The sequence below is a fragment of the Perca flavescens genome, chromosome 6 (assembly GCF_004354835.1).
Source record: "Perca flavescens isolate YP-PL-M2 chromosome 6, PFLA_1.0, whole genome shotgun sequence".
Classification (NCBI taxonomy): Eukaryota; Metazoa; Chordata; class Actinopteri; order Perciformes; family Percidae; genus Perca; species Perca flavescens.
Window position 1 is genome coordinate 15,794,129 of NC_041336.1, and position 19,836 is coordinate 15,813,964.

Here is a 19,836-nt window from a genome sequence, read left to right on the forward strand (position 1 = left end):
CACACACACACACACACACACACACACACACACACACACACACACACACACACACACACACACACACACACACACACACACACACACACACACACCTATGTTTGAGATTTGTCCTTGACTGAAGCCATCTGTGTAGGAGGATGAATCATCACTGAGCAGAGCTATCAATTTCATGATTTCTTTACAGAGTGCCAAAGTCCAGACTCACTATCAACAAACAACACATCGCAGCTAACAGTTTTCTCCCGGCGCACCATTAGCACAACACTGAGTCCCATTATAAAATAACACAATGCTTAAAACTCCCAAAAGCTAGCTAATCGATAAGCTACAACGGAGCCCTTGTAAGGCATGTTTAGCACAGTTTCAGCAGAGAGTTGCATATTAAGAGTCTCAGCGCTTCGTTGCACAGCTGAAGTATGGGAGAGAGATAAAGCTCCTCATGGTGTCCAGAGACAATTCAAAGCGAGACGCACAGATTCAGGATGATGGTAGGGCAAGTGGGACTGTGGGTCATTTTGGCTATATTACATTTGGAATCAGGTCAGATGGTGAGGAACATGGAACAGCATTTGATAATCCTTCCTATTCCTGTGTGTTTGTGTTTGTGTGTGTATATATATATATATATATATATATATATATATATATATATACTGTATAGCTAGCTAGCTAGATAGATAGATAGATAGAATTACTGTACATCACAGGGTTAAATTTCCATGCGATTTTTGCCTATTTAGATTACTTTACTTCAAGAATTTAAAATGTGGCCTGGTGCAATATGCTCAAATGGTAAAGCACATACTGAGACAGAAATTATGTTCAAGTTGATTTAAAATTTATAGCGAGAGACAGCACAAAAACATGCCTCAAAACTTCCAGGGTTTCACAGAGTTGTCCTCATGGTGAGCTTTCCCATTTTAAAATCTGATGCTTCTTGCACCTGAAATCATTGGGTTGTTTTGCATGACTGCAAAAACTAAAAACTAGGATTTAAATTGTGGAAATAACTTTTCCTGGGGAATTAAAAAAAAAAACACATTTCAATAAATGTATAGATATTTAAGAGATCTATATTATTAGTATGCCTTCATTTTTGATAAATAGATGATGCTGATGTGGATGATGATGACAGTGATGATGTTTATTTATCTAAAGAGCAGCAGAAAATAAACACAGTGACGGCACGGGTATGTTTGTGCCTGAGCCTTCCGAGTCTGTTTGTGTGATAAAGGTAGCGAGTCACCATGGCAACCGCCTGGTGCACCTGCCAGTTGGGGCGGGGGGAATTAAAGAGGTTGGTGCTTACCCCACACTTGCTGAGAGCGATGTACCACCATCTCTCCCTCACTGAGCGAAAACTACGGCCACCCACGCAGCTCAGAACCTCCTCATTCCCGTCTCCCTCCACCTGAGAGAGAGAGATAGAGGAAATGCATGGAGGGGGGTCTGCTGGGATGATGTTATCCAAAAAGGCGGCATGCTTTACCATTGAGACACACTGAATTATCACAGTAGAGTGGGATCCCGATATATCAAGATACAAACACATTTCACACCTCAATATAGCCTGAAATGTGGCAACAAGATCGACTAACCGCCACAACAACAGAGTCACGCTGGCAATCACACTTTCTAATGTGATAAACAAACATGTTGTGCTGCTTATTGAAAAAGAAACACAAGGAAGGTGTGAAAAAAGGTGTTACAGGAGAGAAAGATCACTTGGACCCTTTTTGGTTGACTGAGATGCATCATGAACACTGAAAATGTGTGAATCAGTAAAATGTTACAAAAACACCTTACAGGCCATTAGCTTTCACTGCCTCTCTGGGTCTCTGTGTATCTGTTTACCTCTTTTACTATTTCTGTTCCTTTTTTGCATTACAAAAGAATACGCAATAGGAAAGATGAAAATAAGTTCAACTGTCTGGTGATACAAATTAATAATGTAATACTCTGTAACCACACACACACACACACACACACATGCACACACACACACACACGTCAGAGGTCAACTGTAGCAATATATTCATTCTCAGGGACAGGATACCGCTCTGTAAAAGTGTGTGTATACAGTATATGCACATATTTGTTTTAGTGTGTGAGCTCTTACCACACAGCCTGACCAGGTGTAGCGTGTGGTGAGGTTGATGACCTGGTTGTTCTCTGGCCGCAGCACCGCTTCCTTCTGGTAGCAGTTCTGACAGGAGATGACACAGTAAATTCAAAATAGATTTACAAACATTGAAAACTGAATATCTGTTATATCTACTCAGCCTTTCTTGTCTATTTCTTTATCCACACAATCCACAAAAAAGCAGCATTGAAAGCCTAAGAGATTGTTTTTCCAGTCGAGAATACAAGATGTGTTTAATCAAAATTGAATTGAAATTGTGGCTTGCTATTGAAGCTGCTGTAAGTGGAAATAAAATTTATGTTTTCTCGTCTCTCCAGTGATGGATTTCTCCCTGTGTAGGCTGAATATTGTGTGGAAGTGTGGAATGAAGGTCATACTATTTGATTCTAAAAAACATCAAAATCGGTCTGAGAAATGGTGTGCTGGTATTAGCTGTGCTGGAAATATCAAAACATAATGTCACATCTGTGTGTCAGAAGAGGCAGTGTTTCGGTTATCTACATTTTGATGTGGCCGCTTCAGAAATTTATAAAACGTCATGAAGTCGCAATTACACAACTTTGCAGAGCTGTCCGCTCCACTGAACTCAAACGAACGGTCGTCTGCTCTCTCTCCACTTTGAGGACAGGACGTCAATCACTCGCATGACAACCAAATAAACAACAGCGCGAGTACAGCATTTTCTCCTCAGGCAGAGTGACAACCAGGGACGAAAGCCTTGACGGCTGCGTTCCCATGGAAACTCACTCACGTGGGCCCTGTGAAATATGACAGGTAGTTAGCTTAGAAAATAGTGATATGGGGCACTGAATTGGAAGTTGAATTTGAAAATTTTACTATTTATCAGAACACAAATGAGACAAAAATTTGCTAGCAAGCGAACCCCTGCCTCTCTCCCCGCCGCAAGGAGACTACTTTGCCGGGAGGAAAGTGGATGGCAGCTGACCTTCAGTTAATGGCTGTAGCAACTCAAATTCAGCTAGCTCAGGTGGGGAGTCAGAGCGGTCCAGGATAAGCAAACTTTTGGTTAACCCTAACCTTTTTCAACCCAGTGCTGAAAGAAATCCTACAGAAAACACTGAGATGTCAGTAAAAACCAATGTGGGTAAAGAAATGCAAGGTATTTGGTCAATGCTATTATTCTTTTTTCTAGACCATTTTAGCATGGCTTTTCTTAGATAGTACTCAGAACACCTGATAACCCTAATTACTCAGAAGCTCACATCACTCTAATAACACAAAAAAAACATCAGATGCTATGTGCTCCTAAAATAACACCAGGCTGGTAAAGCACAGCTTTAAAATGGGAGAGCGGCGGGTACAGTTGTCTGCTTATGGTAAATGGTCACATTATACATTATTCATTGGTTGTGAAAGCAATTTAATGTCAATTTTATAGACTGTATCATGTTATTTCTCATAGTAGCAGCTGGGTTTGGCATATACAGGCAAATACAACACATTGCATGCTACTCCTATAGCTGAGGCGCATATTACATGAAACCACTCTTCTCTCTAAAAGCCAAAGATCTCAGTCTTAAAGCTTTGGGAATTATAGAATCACTGAGTGTTAAATGTCACTGCAGAGCCCGTGGATGGGAGAATAAGTTTGTGAACTCACCAAATGTAGTGATTACTCTAAATGCATAATCTATTACGTATGTGGAAATATATGCATTTTTTTATTGTTTTGGCTCTGTACTCAAGTAAATTGGATTTGAAATAAAATAAGGATTATGAGGTTTCAGTTTTAAGGGTAAACATTGACTACCCTAATTATGAACAGTGCAGCAGTACAAAGACAGGGTTGCAATTTCTAAAACATTCACGCAATATGGATATAAATATCCTCAAAACATGGCTGATAAGCACTTTGCCCTTTTATATCCCCATTTTATTTAAGATCTAATTTGTTCAAGTACCAAAACAACAAAAACTGTGTCACTGTCTAAATACACATCTATCTGCATGACATCTTCCTTCTATTTTTTATTTTCTGTGGAGCAACTTCAGTTCAGGCAGAAGTATCTGGTGTCTCACTTTGTCTTCACAAATATGGATTGTATCATCCTTAATCATCAATAATACAGTATATCATTGGCTGTGAGTGAAAAGCCTTTCAATATATAAGAAAGGCTGCTTTGTTTTATTCTGAGCAGCATTAACAGGGTGTAATCCTTTAGTTCAAGTTAAAATGTGAAAATTAGCAAAATTGGAGTCACTGCTTTTTCATTACAACAGTGCCAAATTGCAAATTAGTAAATGGAGCTGTATTTCTCTTTAATAATGGCTTGTCAAAAGACATAAAGCAGAGGGTGTCAGTGTCTCACCTTTTCGTGCCTCTTGTACACAGCTGGCCACTGAGAACTGTCATCAAAGTAGAGCAATATGTTCTGACAGCAGCGAGACTGCACAGAGGAGAGAGAGGGCATAGATCACAGAGGAGGCAGCGAGACGGGTTCAGATTTATAGACAAAAAAATTGTTTCCAAAGGCTGCAGGCTACAACAGTAAACCAAGGCATGGGTAAAAGAAGACAGAGTGGAAGACCAAAACAGATGCAAAGAAAAATAGAGCGGGGGAGAGCAAAAAGGAGGAGGAGGGGATAGAAAAAGAGGACGAGGCGGGTAAAGCAGGAACCGCCGGAGGAAGAAGGAGAGAAGAGAAAGAGACATGGCATCAGCTTAGGTGAGGTAAGAGGAAGGAAAGTGAGAGAACTAAAGTAGAGAAAGAAAGGATGAAGAAAAAAGAAAAGTAAAACAATCATGTTGCTGGAGAAGAAAGCGTGGGCAAGCTGAGGCAATGTGGGAAAACAGATTGAAAATAATAGAAACAAAATGATAAACACACGCGCACGCACGCGCACGCGCACACGCACACGCACACACGCACGCACACACGCACACACACACGCACACACACACACACACACACACACACAGTAAGTTGTCCTACCTTTGGATAGCGAAACCGGAAGTCCAGACGTCCAAAGTCGGTCAGAAAGCAGAAGCGAGTGAGGAAAACCCAGTCCTGGAGTAAAGAAACAGAAGAGGGAAAAGGTGAATTTAAAAATAATTAACAGGCAACATAAAAAAAAACATTAAAAGTCTACAGCCGCACTAGCACCTCTGTGCTTGCACGGCTAACTCAGAACTAATTCCCATGTTTCCACTTTAAGAATAAGTGACACCTATTGACTAGATCTCAGTCTTAAAGCTTTGGGAATTATGGAATCACTGAGTGTTAAATGTCACTGCAGAGACCGTGGATGGCAGAATAAGTTTGTGAACCCACCAAATGTAGGGATTACTGTAAATGCATACTCTATTAAGTATGTGAAAATATATGCTTTTTTTATTGTTTTGGCTCAGTACTCAAGTAAATTGGATTTGAAATAAAACAAGGATTATGAGGCTTCAGTTTTAAGGGTAAACATTGACTACCCTAATTATGAACAGAGCAGCGGTACAAAGACAGGGTTGCAATTCCTAAAATGCTCACGCAATATGGATATAAATATCCTCAAAACATGGCTGATAAGCACTTTACCCTGGTGGTCGATCTAGCAGAAGTGCAAGCCCTGCTAGAAGCCACAGCATCTCAGATCTGCAACAGGTCTAGACTGTGGTGATTTTATGTTGCTTTAGGTTTTTGTCATTGTTAGACTCTTTGCAGAATTTTCCCAGTAAAATTTCCTTACATTTGTTAAAGGCAAACATTTTCTGATGGAGTGAAAAGAACTAATGGTCGATCAGTCAGCTATGTTTTTTAGTTGAAAAATCTTAATTTACCCAGAATTCATGGCAAATTAGTCCTTCTTAAAAAGGTGCTCTAAGCAATGTTGGGTGACAGCACTTCTTGTTGACGTTCAAAGTATTTTTGAACGTTTGAGTTAGGCTACTTTTACTAAAATAACCGCGGAAGTTTGACTTGGCAGGTATGTAGCTTGTGAATTTCACCACGGGATCAATAAAGTCTCATCTTAATCCACTTTATACATCATAGTTTATTCATAATATTTTGTTTAATTAATGTGAATATGCAAAGTAACTAAAGCTTTAAAATAGAGAAGACATACAATAGGCAAGTAGGAGAAAATGAAAATACTCAATTAAAAGTAATTCTGTTGAAGCACGGTATAGTTACTTTCCACCGCTGATAAAATGTAATGATATTATGTGTAGCAAGCCTAAATTCCATTAATTTCCGACATGTTTATATCTGTCAGCTGCTCAGACACGCTGCTGTCCGCGCTGACGTACAGTTAGCTGTTGGGACACAGGCTGTCTGTACCGTCTCTGGTTCTGGCTCTGACCACAGGAACAGTGATGCGACAGCACTTTGCTTCAACGCAGCGTAATTACTCCTGAAAATAATGTCCATCTCGCAAATGTATCAGTCTATGCAGTCCTCTCAACCACCGAATTCCAGCAACAGGAAACAGGCCTTTTATTTCTCTGCCGAAATGTTTCGCGGTGTTGGTGATTTCTTAAAACAACACCACTAAATGTCGGGTTAAAATGCGTTGTAACTCGCGTTACTAAGATTGTAACGTGTTTAATATTACCAAAATTGTATTAGTAATGCGTTAACTGCGTTACAGCAAAAATAAATACATATTACCCGTTGATTTGTAATACTGGAGCAGAACCTTCTTCTCAGTCAGAAGCCATAGATAAAAAAGTTGTCTTTGAGGCTTGAAAGAAAATAAAAGTTGGAGAGGACATTAATGAGACAATAAAGAAGAGAAAGACAGGAGAGAGGAAAGGGGAGTTGAAACAGAAGGGCAGAGCTTCAGAGAAGTTAAAAAAATGGAGGTGGTGCAAACAGGGTAACCTTCTAGAGAGGGTTAACAGTGAGGGCATTAAGAGGCTGCTGAGCACATTAATAAGGGAAAGAGGTGGAGAAGAAGAAAAAAACTATCCATTCTTAATATTATTCAGCCATAAGCTTGGCAGCATGAGACCAGATAAATAGTGCTGATGGTGTATTTCACTGCGCTTACATAAGGCACTGCAGCAGCATCGGCATGGCGGATCAGTCAGTGGTGGTATATAGTGTGTGTACACACACACACACACACACACACACACACACAGCTGTGGGCAGACTCATTCTGTAGATATGGATCATAGTGCTGAACACAGCACAGCACTATGATCCATATCACTTAAATGATGTTTACACACACACTTTTCTTTATTTGGAGGACTGCCCAGTGAGAGTATGTCCTACTGAGGTAGCCAGAATAAATGAAGACTTTTGAACCAGAGTGACAAGAAAAAGTTATAGCTGGACTTGCCAAATTAGTACAACAAATGAGAGGAGTTTTATTTAGACAAATGGCACTGGAGAGAGATTGATGCATTTTAATTACTAGGATGCCCCATTATGTTAACAAAATGATTGATACACTAAAGCCTCTACATTTTACAAAAAGTGAATAATTAAATTATGGTTTCAACTGGGCTGATGTTGACAAAGTCAAACATCACAGTATTTTTGGCTCTCACTACCAGGGCTGTGTAGCTGTGTATTTTTTTGGTTTTCTATACTGATGCTAATACATTAGTTTTGGTATCAATACCAATATTGTTTAACAATACGTTTATAATATGTTAAATGAAATGTTAGTTTTTCTATAAAACTCCTTTTTAATCATCAACTATTTTGCTAACTTATTATATTATATTATATTATAACAAACAAATGCCAACATTTTCCAGTTTCTCAAAGGTGTATATTTGCTGCTTTTCTTAGCGTTGTTTTCAGACTGAACATATTTTGGACCGTTGGTCAGACAAAATAATGTCCACTTGGGCTCTAGGAAATTGTGATGGACAATGACAATGAGTTATTTGATTCAGTAGGAAAACCCAGCAGATTAATCTATAATGAAAATATAAGTAGTTGCAGCCCCAATTAAATAAGATATACCAAACTTATACAGCAAATGCAACAGTTTGTATCAACACAGCCCTACAAGAACTTTGCCTAAATAAAATATTTTTCCTATAACCATTAGAGGAATAAACGTGTGTGCACAAAATACTTCATTTAACAAAAGTGCATCAGCATTTAATGTTGTCCTAACACAAGCAGCCATTCAAAAGCTTGTTAAAATTAGTTTTGATTCCCTGATTTAGAATGAATGAAAAATTATTTACATCCTAATGTGCCAGCACACATGAGTTACTGCAAAAAGCATTACTTTCTTTCTTTCTATTGAAGCCGCCATTGAAAAACATGCACCTGGGTGCCTGGATAGCTAACATATAGAGGCTATCTCCTCAACACAGCGGCCGCCTGTTTGACTCCGACCTGTGGCCCTTTTCTGCATCTCATACCCCCTCTCTCTCCCCTTTCATGTCCTCCCTCAGCTGTCCTATAAAAATAAAGGACTAAAATGCCCAAAAAAGAATCTTAAAAATCACTGTTGTGAAAATCCAGCTTCTATGATGTAATAATTAGCTGCTTTTTCTTGTCCTTCATATCTTTGGGTTTAAGACTGCTGCTTGGAAAAAAACGATGTCCCATTGGGCTTTTGGAAATGGTGATGGGATTATAATTATTTTCTGACACTTTATAGACCAAACAATTAACAATTAATCAAGAAATATATAGCAGATTAAAGCTATAGTATGTAACTTTAATCTAAGGAAATCTAAGTAATGACAACAAAAATGTCAGGGTGTCAACATGATACAAGCCTTCATGTGATCACGCACCCCCCCCACCCCTCCTCCATTTGCTTGTAACCAAGGAGGACACGGAGGATTAAAAAGACATGATGGATGCTATTGCCTTTGCATCCTTATTAGCACAGAAAAGAATATTGTTTGAGTGGAAGTCACCATTTGCCCCCAAAACTTCTTGATGGCTTACAGACCTCATGATGTTCCTACCTTTGGAGAAAATTAAATTCAGCTCAAGGGGGTCTGTTTGGGGGCCCATGGTTAAGTACAATTCTAAGTTAAGGTCACTACAGGGAGAAGGACATGCGCAGCACTGATTCCTCATAAGTAAATATTAAATAATTTCAATTGATCTATAGTGCCACCGATTTGCATTGCTTGTTGGTGTACCATTGTTGCGGTGCTTTAACAAAAGAGGGATTTCTCATTTAATTTTTCTCTTTTCTTCTCTCTTTTTTAATCTTTTTCTTTTTTTCCCCCTTTTTTATTTTATTTATTTACATTTAATTTCTTCTTTCTTCTGTATATACCTGCATAAATATGTACATATGTGCGTACTTGTGCCCTACATATTCATCTAATTTCATGAGAATAAGAAATAGTTTCTGCTGTTATACTTGCAAACTCTATGTGGCACTTGGGGTTGGGGTAAAAAATAGCCATTAGTTTATTCCTGTGAAATCAATAAAAACATATGACAAAACAAAATCATGATGGACTCTTAAGAAGAGGTAATTATGTTCGCTTGATTTTTTGCATGCGAAAGTCACTACATGACACCAGTTTGTAAACACAGCCATAATGAGAAATACAGAGTGAGTTTTGTGGAGCTGATAGTCTTAATTAGGTTTGTATCAGCTAATTGGCAATGGCTTAAATGTAACGGATGTTCATTAATATAAAAAGTTATGCACTAAAGCATTAACCGGTAATCAAAATAATCATTCGATTATTTAGACCAGGAATTATCTGAGCACACAGTTCTGCTCTTCTTTATTAAAACTGGCCTTAAGGTTAGTCGTTATGAACTTTTGATCGCCACCCAACCAGCAAAAATCACCATGCCCCATTATACTGTAATTACCGCTGTCATGCATTCTACCTACATAAACAAGCACAGTAATTTCTGTGCAGAGAAATAAAGTGCAACCAGAGCAGTGTAGCGTGGCTAGCCCTGCTGCCTCCATATATAACAGCAAACAAAACCACAGCCATATTTCAGCCGCTGCCAGGCAGCTTCATCGTCCCCCCCACCCCCACCCCCCCGAGCCTCTGGGTTATAATTCTTGGCAAACTCCAAAAGTCACTGAAGCCCGAGACTCAATCCCACCTCAGCGTTGTCCCGGGTGACGCTTAAGGCTGTGACCATGACAACCTGGGCAGCAGAGGGGAGCACTGACCCAAAGATGAATCCCAGGAGAGCGGAGAGAGGGGTGGTCTGGTTGGGATAGTGGATATCATTTAACTCACCACAGGCTCAAACTGAAAGACCCCTTTATTGGACACACACTTTTAACAGCATGTCATTGCTGTTCTGAAACCCCGCCCCCATTATTATTGTCATAGCAACTACAGCATGCCTTAGTTTGCAGCTGCTATAGAAACATCAAAACACACAAACACTTTTATTTTGTCATGCTCCTGTACACTGGGCCTTCAAATGTCCTACTCAAAAACACAGCAGTAGTATAATACAGCTTCGACTGAACAATGGTGTTCAAAGCAGATAATTAGTTAGACTTCCCTCTTGCTATACAATATGAGCCAATTATTTGGCGCACACACACACACACACACACACACACACACACACACACACAAAAGTATTTTCTGGACCAACTTTCTGTAGATCATGTAAAGAGTTAACAGCTGGTTAAAGAAAACAACAGGAAGTTATTTAGTAGGGACAGGACATGGAACCAAATTTAAATAAATTATTGAAATTATAAATCCAATTTTAAATAAAATACCAGAAGTACTAACTAACTAACTAACCAGGCATTCAACCAACCAATCAGCAAACAGCACAGAATCTTTAACTGGTCATACAGTACTGTGATTAGAAAAGTGAGCCAACATGAGAAAGGAAATGCAATATGTTAGTTAGTTTTATTTTATATCTGTGTCAGGCCAAACATTTGGCCTATCCCATATGGGATTATGACTAAAAGTATGTGGACACGCAAACATTACACCCATATGAGATTGTGGTAAATTAAAAAAATATATATCAATATGCTGCTATAACAGTCTCCACACTTCAAGGAAGGCTTTCAACAAGATTTTGGACCCTGGTGGCAGGGATTTACTCATCTGCAGCCACAAGAGCATCAGTGAGGTCAGGCACAGATGTTCGGTGATAATTCCTGGCTCGCAGTCGGCGTTCCAGTTCATCCCAAACGTGTTTGATGGGGTTGGGTTCAGGGATCTGTGCAGGCCAATCAAGCAATAAAAGTCAGAGAACCATTTCTTTATGGACCTTGCTTTGTTAATGGAGGCATTGTCATGTTGAAACGGGAGAGTCTTCCACAAACTGTTGCCACAAAGTTGGAAGCACAATAATGTCTAAAATATCAGTGTACACATTATTAGCCTTTTTGCTCATTTTCAAGCACACATTTATTGGTTCCAGCTTCTCAACTGCGGCTTAAGGATTAAACATTGTAATCAGCATTTTACCCTATTATCTATAGGCCACGCTATCAATCAATAAAATAATCAACAGATTAATCAATGGTGAAAAGAATCATTATTTCCAAGTCAGTGGCATGCTTAGCTTAAAAGAGAACTCTGCCAATTTTGCATTTAAGCAGGTTAAAAAAAGATAGATCAAAATGGATGCAGCAGAACTAGAAATATCATCTTTATTATTCCACCCTTTCTTCTACCTTGTCAAAACCTGGCACCTACTTCACCCACAATTCAACTCAACTGTCAACAATTTGGTCAGAGGTTTGGGTGTCTTATGCTAGCTTCAAGCAGAGATGAGGAGCGGACTACAAAGGTCTGGTAAAGTTTTTTTTTTCCTTTTTCAAATTTTTCGGATTTCCCACAGCTCCCTCTGAAGCCACAAAAGGCTTTATACAACTTTTTTTCACATTTGCAGTAGTACTCCCCGAAACCTGTAAACAGACTTTGTTTTTAAAATCGGTGGACTTCCCTTAAAGGCAGACCACCGAGTCTAACAAGGCATCAACAAGCATGACGCTCAGATAGCTGTTAGCACAGTTCATCACCAGTATCTAACTATTCCACCTACGTAAACAACTAAATTAAGCGGCCGTTAGTTAGCCCAATGTGAGTGTGAATGTGTGTGTGTGTATGAGAGAGAGAGAGAGAGAGAGAGAGAGAGAGAGAGAGAGAGAGAGAGAGAGTCAGTGGAGAGCAGTTAAGAAACTGAGCCCTGAAGAACAGCAACAGTGGATGAGGTGTCTACCTTAATCCCCTTTTAGTCTTCTTATTTCCCCATGGCCACTGCATTGTGATGCAGAATCACTTAGCCACCTCCCCAAGTTGTGTGCGTGCTTGCGCATGTGTGTGTGTGTGTGTGTGTGTGTACACCCCATTATTCAAGTGCTTTGCCTTGATGCAGTATCCGGTCAATTCAGCATGTCTCCGTCTTATTCTCTTATTCTCTCAGTCTCGCAGTCTCTCTCTCTTTCTTTCTTTCTTCCCTCACAGTTTTTTGTCCTTTCATCTCTGTAGCTTTCTGTCTTTTTCTCTTTCTCTCCAGATCCCTGTTTGCTTGCTAAGCCTCATTAACAATTAATTACCAATCAGCTAGTCAAGTCACCCCTGGACCGCTGGGCTTCTCAATGATTCATTAGTCAGGGTTACACAATGCTGCCACGCATAAACACTCTCACGCACCAACACACACACAAACACACCCATACTCTGTCCCTCTCTAGGTGTTTCACACGAGCACAGACTGTAGAAATGCAAACACATACACATTAAAGCAAGCATATGGACCTATTAAACACTCCGTCACATGCACACACCTGCACAGTGCCTGTATGTAATCACAATGTCCTCATCAAAAAGAGATGCAGAAGAACTGATTGAGTTGGAAATTCTACACATACAGGGTTCCCAAAACTTACTGCAATGTCAGCTTGAAGGATTTTTCATTGACTTTCAAAGTTGTTTGCAGAAAATCAAGAAATTAGAACGGGCATATTTGAAGACAAGACATGGCATTAATTAAAATAAGATATTGCATCCTAGATCTCTTTACATAATCATCCTATTAAGTCCAGAAATCCTGTTGACATTTCAAAACTGCTGCTTTATCAACACCAACATCTATCAGTGTTTTTTCCTCAGGCTGTGAGATGTTGATTTTAGGATGGAGAAAGGCCCAGCATAGTGAGGCACGCTGATGAATATGGCCGCTACATTTTTTAATTGGAAAAAGAACTTTCAAGGGCATCTGTTCACTTTCATTAATTTTAAAAAGACAAGTTTAAAGACCTTTCTGGTCGAACCCACACAGTTTCATCAACTGTGGAAACCAAAAGACATTTGAACCTTTCTACAGTCACACTTTTTACAGAATAAGAATTCAGTATGATTCTTTAAATCCCCAACCTCAATTCTCAAAAGAATTTAGAATACTGCAGATGAATAATTTATTATTTTTAATAATAATGAGTCGCAAATTTTAAATATTAGTTTTATACTTAAAAGTATCTCGTGTGCCCTGGTAGCTCACCTGGTTGAGCATGCGCCCCTTGTACTACAGCTTAGTTCCTGCTGCAGCGGCCTGGGTTCGATTCTGACCCATGGCCCTCTGCTGCATGTCATCCCTCTCTCTCCCACTTTCCTGTCTTAAGCTGTCCTATCCAATTAAGGCAAAAAAGCCCAAAAATAATCTACTCAACATTAACATTAAGTTTAAGGTGGCAAGGGTTAATACACTACTTATACTTAGTAGAGTATTCTATTTAGTTGTAGTTAATCAACTTTAACTCTTGTGTTGGCCAAATAAAAAAAGGAAACTCGCGTCTGTTGCCTGGTTAATAGTCTCGCTTTGCCAGACCTTCCTCCACAAAGCTGCTGAGGAAGGTCTGGCTAGTCCACACAGCATTCCGGGATGGGAGAAAAACGTGCTCTGTTTTAGTGGCATTTCTTTAAACCAATCAAAATTTCCGGCGGCAACGGGGAAATCCCGGAAGTGGAAGGTTGTGGATATAGACTACCTGGTTAATAAACTCATCGCATGCTGGTGTCTTTCATACTTGGACTATGGGCTACTATGTGTGGGCTTAACTTTTCTAAAGCTCACTAGCCAAGTTTAGTTAGAAGTTCCCTTTTCCCTGACTAAAAAGAAGAAACTCTAGGACAACTTCAACAGCATTAATCTACATTTTTACATGGTTATATTTATGCAGAAACTACAAACAATTGTGATTATGCTTGCTTATGACTTAATTAATACTATGAAGACCGTAAGTACAGGCCTGTAGTTTAAATTGAAATTGAAATTATTAGTCAGAAAAATTGCAGTTACAAATTTTCCCAAATACGTTCTGCCTTATTGGAAACTGAGGTTTGACACCTGTAAGAGCAAGTGTGTCCTGTAAAAATGTAACTGAGCAACACCTCAGCCCAACCAAAGCCAGACAAAGACTATGCTTTTGTAGAAGTTCAACTTCTCTCTATGGACACAGGGGAAACAGGCTGCTGATGAAGGAGTGCAAGGTTTTTATTCCTTTCCCACATTTGTCCCAGCTGGATTCAAACGCTAACCTTCCTCTGACCTTAAAGCTGCTACTGCCTCTCAAAGGGACATTTTATCGGTGCCTCCACACACCATGATTGTACACATCGACCAGCCCAAAGAAAGCTGTTGACCAGTCAGCTGCAGTAATGCCTTTGGATAACTTAGCTTGTGTTTTTCTAAATCTCTCCAGCCGCTCCACAGTTTAGCCCTACCAGTGTGGTAAATTACATTTGTCAATTTGCAGCTCTGCACAAACTCTGCCTTCAGCTCTGCAGACATTGACACAACTACAGCATCATGGGATTGAAGCCGAGTGTTTTGTATGTGCGTGCATGTGTGTAAATCTGAGAGAGAGGGGATGTGGAGGGGAGTTAGTAAAATTTCCCTCGGGATGAATAAAGTATCTATATATCTATCTATCTAGTGGGTGACCTTGGAGCAGGAGTGCACGAGCAAGACTGATGATGTGTTAAACCGTGTACACACACACACACACACACACACACACACACACACACACACGTCAAGGTAGGTGTTGCCTGATGTCATTCAGAGTGCTCTGTTGTTTTGTTGAGGTTGTCAAATGATCTCTGACAGATTCAGAAGCACAAGAGTAAGTCAAGAAAACCGATAACAAGGTTCAAATAAGATTTTGAAAAGCAAGAAATAAAGTGCATTTTTTTAAACATTTGTTTATTTTTAACTCATGTCTTGATTCTGATTTGCCATACAATAGAGTAAAGCTAAAACAATTACTTGTTTAATTGATTAATCCATCAACAGAAAATCCATCTGTAACTATCTTGGTAATCTTTCAAAAATGCCAAAAATCCACTGGCAGCCTCTCAGATGTAAATATTCGTTGATTTACTTAGCCTTTTATGATAGTAAACTGAATATATTTGGATTTCTGAGTGTTGATTGGACTTTTCTCTATTTTCTGACATTTTATAGACCGAACGATTGATCGAGAAAATAATCAGATTAATATATAAAGAAACAATGCAGTTTAAGTCAGAATTTGCTTATTTATGTAAAACATCTTTTATTTGTGGCCTTACATAACAAGACAGGCTAACTAAAACTATATTCTCATTTACTGCAGAGGACTAGAAAAGTAGGCACCCTCCTTGTCAAGAGCTGGAGTCTTACACTCTCTCACACACACACACACACACACACACACACACACACACACACACACACACACACACACACACACACACACACACACACACACACACACACACACACACACACACATATTGGGAAGTTGCCCAGTGCAACCTATTGCTTCACTGGAGCAGGTGCAGATTCAGCGCTGCGTTCAAGGGCATCTTAACAGCGGATGGATGGATGAGTGGCTCTTGTTCAATGTATCCATTCAGATCTCCGTCATCATCCTGGAGATTCAAACTGGTGACTTCGATCTCTCAGTTCATGGCGCATTTTTAAATTTATTGTAGTCAGTGTTCAGGTAATGTGAGCACAAGTCAGAATGCTAGAGTGAGAATTAAAGCTCGTCGGCTCAAACTGCCTGGTGTCGGATAAATTCTATTCTTTAGTCTTTGGAGGAGCCAACTAAGGTGATATCCAAGTAAGGTGATATACTGGTGCTCAGTAGCAAAGTATTTCAAAGCTTTTGTTGCTGCCACATTTTGGCAAGTCATGAAAATCTCTGGTACATGAAACACCTCAGTGGTTGGTGCACACTGTTTATACTGTGTTTTAGTATTTTAATATTTCTGAACATGGCTGCACCTTCCATCACATTGTGACCCGAGTCGAAAAGTGCAACAACAGAGTAGCCCCTTGCCCCTGCTGTTGCTGCGAGGAGGTGACTGAAGACATCAATTACTGAGGGTGCTCATGTTAGAGATTAAACAATTTGTTGACTAATTGAAAACTTTGAAGAATGATTAAAAGAAGAAAATTGTATGTATCTTTTGTTTTGGTATGTATCTTATGTTGTGTACCTATGGGGCATATTTATTAAATATTAATTTACTTTACCCCTATTTAGAACTTCCAGGCACAGCTGACTTTACAGATTGAACAGGTCAAATGTTTTGTGTCAGGGAGATAAATACTTTGAACTTCGCAGCACAGCTTTAGTAGAAATCCCAACATAATTACCATAATGTTCTAAAAAATTAATCATTTGAATTTAGTGTTATTAGCCAGTGATGTTATAGATGCTACTGTCTGCATTGTGTCCTGTATTGTTAAACTTACAACAAAATGGTAGACAACTGTTCTGTACTATGATGTCAAACTTGATCCACAAACTCTTGAGAATACAAACCAGAGCTTTGGAACAGCAGGTGGTAGCCTGTGAATCACAAACAGCCCAGAGCTACAGTAGCCTATCTGCTCAGCTGCACAGTTAACATTTTAACTCGCAGATATTGTCAGGGCAGCGATGATGTCGATGCTGATATGCCTGAAAACAGACCAAAAAAAAACCTGACCAGGCTGGACTGAGCCCAGTTTCTCAAGGATCACCACAAATCCAGCGCTGCGCGCCAGCAGCCGTATGACGCACACCTGTAACGGGTCCTCTAATCATAAACAGAAATCCCACCGCTAATTTACATTTAACAACGGCAACAAACCATGCACGTTAAACTGGATTTGGCTTGACGATGAGTAATCACAACTGAAGGCTGGGCAGCAGTGGACTGGTGCGATGCCGCTTACTGGTGCTACAGGGATGCCAAAGACTATCACAATGAGGGTAAAATATACGCCACAGATGACTCGCACGCAGATGGCGCGCAATTGCAAGGCAGAATAGCGGTGAGTGTGTTTCATATGGCGGAAATAAACTAGGCATGTAAATATCCGAGGCAACTTGGAGGTGAATTGGTGGTAGCCCTTCGTCTACCCGCGGAACACCACAGAGACACCTGCGTGCGGATACGCAGTCGAGTCCCCTTCCCCACTCCCACCGTGTCGGTGTCATTGACGCAAGTGGCAACTAATTAAAGAGATAAAGAAAAAAACAGCGCTCACCTCTTTGGTGTTGACGATGCCTTTGACGTATTTCCCGAGGACTGAATCCACGAAGAAGACGCTGGACAGCACAGCCAGGCACAGGAGTCTCTCCCCGACCCTCACCTCCATCTTTCTCTCTCCCCGCTGCCGCTGGTCTGCTCTCCGGTCTCCCCGAAGCCTGTCTCTGAGCGGGAGCGCGCACGGTGAAACGGCTCGAGCACAGAGAGGAACCGGGCGCCTTCACGCTAGTCCCTTCAATGCATGTGGCCCCCTACAGCAGTTGAAGCTGGATGCTGGATGTGCGGCTGTTTGGGAGGGGAAGGAGGGGGGTACAGAGTGCGCGCTCCCTGTTCTGCTCGTGCTTTGAGAATGCGACACGGTAACACATTAAAGATGTTTTCTCTGATTGCGATCGTGTTTTCATTAGAGGCCACACACCTCTAATGAAGTACCACTGAGACACATGATGCCTGGTCTCCTGGCGCACATTAGGTTATCAGTAATCAGCAGGATATCAACAGGATCTAACCGGCTGTATTTCTGCTGAATTACGTCAGAAATGTTACATTTTAAAAGGTGTCTGCAATACTGTGTCCATGCAAACAGCAGTGAAATAAGTATAAGATCATGTAATTAAGTAAAAGTGGTAGTCTATTGGCACAATGTAATCCCTGCATTTAAAATGTTATCTAAGTAAAAGTACAGAAATATGTACATCAACTCAAGTTATGCAGAATGTCCACTTTATTGTACACTAATTACATATAGCTTAAGTTTTCTTATGTAACCAACTTATATACTGTTGGGTAGTTTAATCTATACAAGAGCGTCATATGTTATTAGCCCATACTGTATGTTTTGTATGTTAAATCTTTATATGTAAGTAACGTAACTTTAGCCATGCATAAATGGAGTTGAGTGAAGAGTACAATATTTTCCTCAGAAATGCTGTGGAGTAAAACTATAAAGTAGCATCAAATGGAAATAAAAGTACTAGTAGTAGTCTTAACTATACTTACAGTACTTGGTTACTTTCCATCTTTGTGTAGGGAAATGATAAAGGAATAATATCACAGAGCTCTCTGCAGTGTTTTTTTAAGATTTGATCTGACACTTTATACATTTCACAAAATGTCAACCTTGTATTTGACCTTTCCCCAAGTCCTGACTTTCAAGATTTAGGTAAAATTCAATTGAGTTTTTAATATTCACAAATACATAAAAAAAAGAATCAAAAGCCAATATCTGACCATTTCCTTATTCTCAGTGACTTTTAGCTAACCTTTTGTTCTCTTTCGATCAATGCAAAGAAATGGATGATTCTTGAACACAACAGTGATTCATGGGAGAATATATTTATTTAGATACAAAATCAACAAAGGAAGAAACCAGCCTACTCGTGGCATATCAGACAACTCTGTAGCATGAAACCTGCAAAGAAAATGCAGTCAAATCAATCAAATTAACAAATCTGAAAGTAAAAATATCTACATGAATCATATGTTTAATATACATTCTTTTCTTTTTTTTTATTCACAGGTTTGCACTTGTGGAGTTTTGAATAAAATAATTTAATTTAAGACAGCTTTGTTTCCAGTCTATGGCTTTTTTTTTTTTTTTTTTTTAAAAGGCTAATTAATTCTACATCAGAATTACATTTTACAGTGCAGAGCAATTTGCATATGAAGTGCAGACAAGCTATGGCACTGACTAGCACCTGCATTGATACCAGCAAACACTAAACGGCAAGAACAACACATCTGTTACAAGACTCTGTCTGCAGTATTTGGTTCAGTTTTGAAACTTTAACAATACATTTAGAAGATCTAACTAATTAATCAAATTAGTATTGAGGTCTTCGCATCAACACATTGACGCTTTTGAGGTTTCCAGGAAGTTCCAAAAAAAAAAAAAAAAAAAAAAAAAAAAAGTGCTGTGGTATGGAGGTTGGTATGCCAACAACCTTGAGGAGATTCAAACACATTACACAACAATAAACAGCATCGCAGCATTTCTGACTGAGGAAACAGACTGTGACGTGTTACTGCATAGCTTTACTGTAAATGTTGAAGCAGCTAGCTCACGTTTGAAGAAGTATTGCACTTTGCGTTGCACTTTAACGAAACAAGCCTGCGGCAAAATAAAAAAAAAATAATAATCTCAAGTTATTAGAGTTTTGGAAGAGTAAAACTTTGGAAGTTTGTTGTACAATCTGATAATTGAACAACCAAATGACAAAAGAAAGCAGCATTACACTAAACTAATACAACT

At 39.5% G+C, this 19,836-nt stretch overlaps 1 protein-coding gene across 1 annotated transcript in view; it reads right to left on the reverse strand.

The window, feature by feature from the left end:
* The window catches only part of tmem145 (transmembrane protein 145), a 38,029-nt gene extending 20,042 nt beyond the window's left edge, over window positions 1–17,987 (reverse strand). The window contains exons 1-5 of the mRNA XM_028579619.1: window positions 17,584–17,987; window positions 5,101–5,175; window positions 4,477–4,554; window positions 2,123–2,209; window positions 1,313–1,414 (exon numbers count right to left, since the gene is read on the reverse strand). Of these exons, the coding sequence (XP_028435420.1) occupies window positions 1,313–1,414; window positions 2,123–2,209; window positions 4,477–4,554; window positions 5,101–5,175; window positions 17,584–17,694 (453 nt within the window). The 5' untranslated portion in view covers window positions 17,695–17,987. The remainder of the gene's footprint in view (window positions 1–1,312; window positions 1,415–2,122; window positions 2,210–4,476; window positions 4,555–5,100; window positions 5,176–17,583) is intronic.
* Window positions 17,988–19,836: the final 1,849 nt, after the last annotated feature.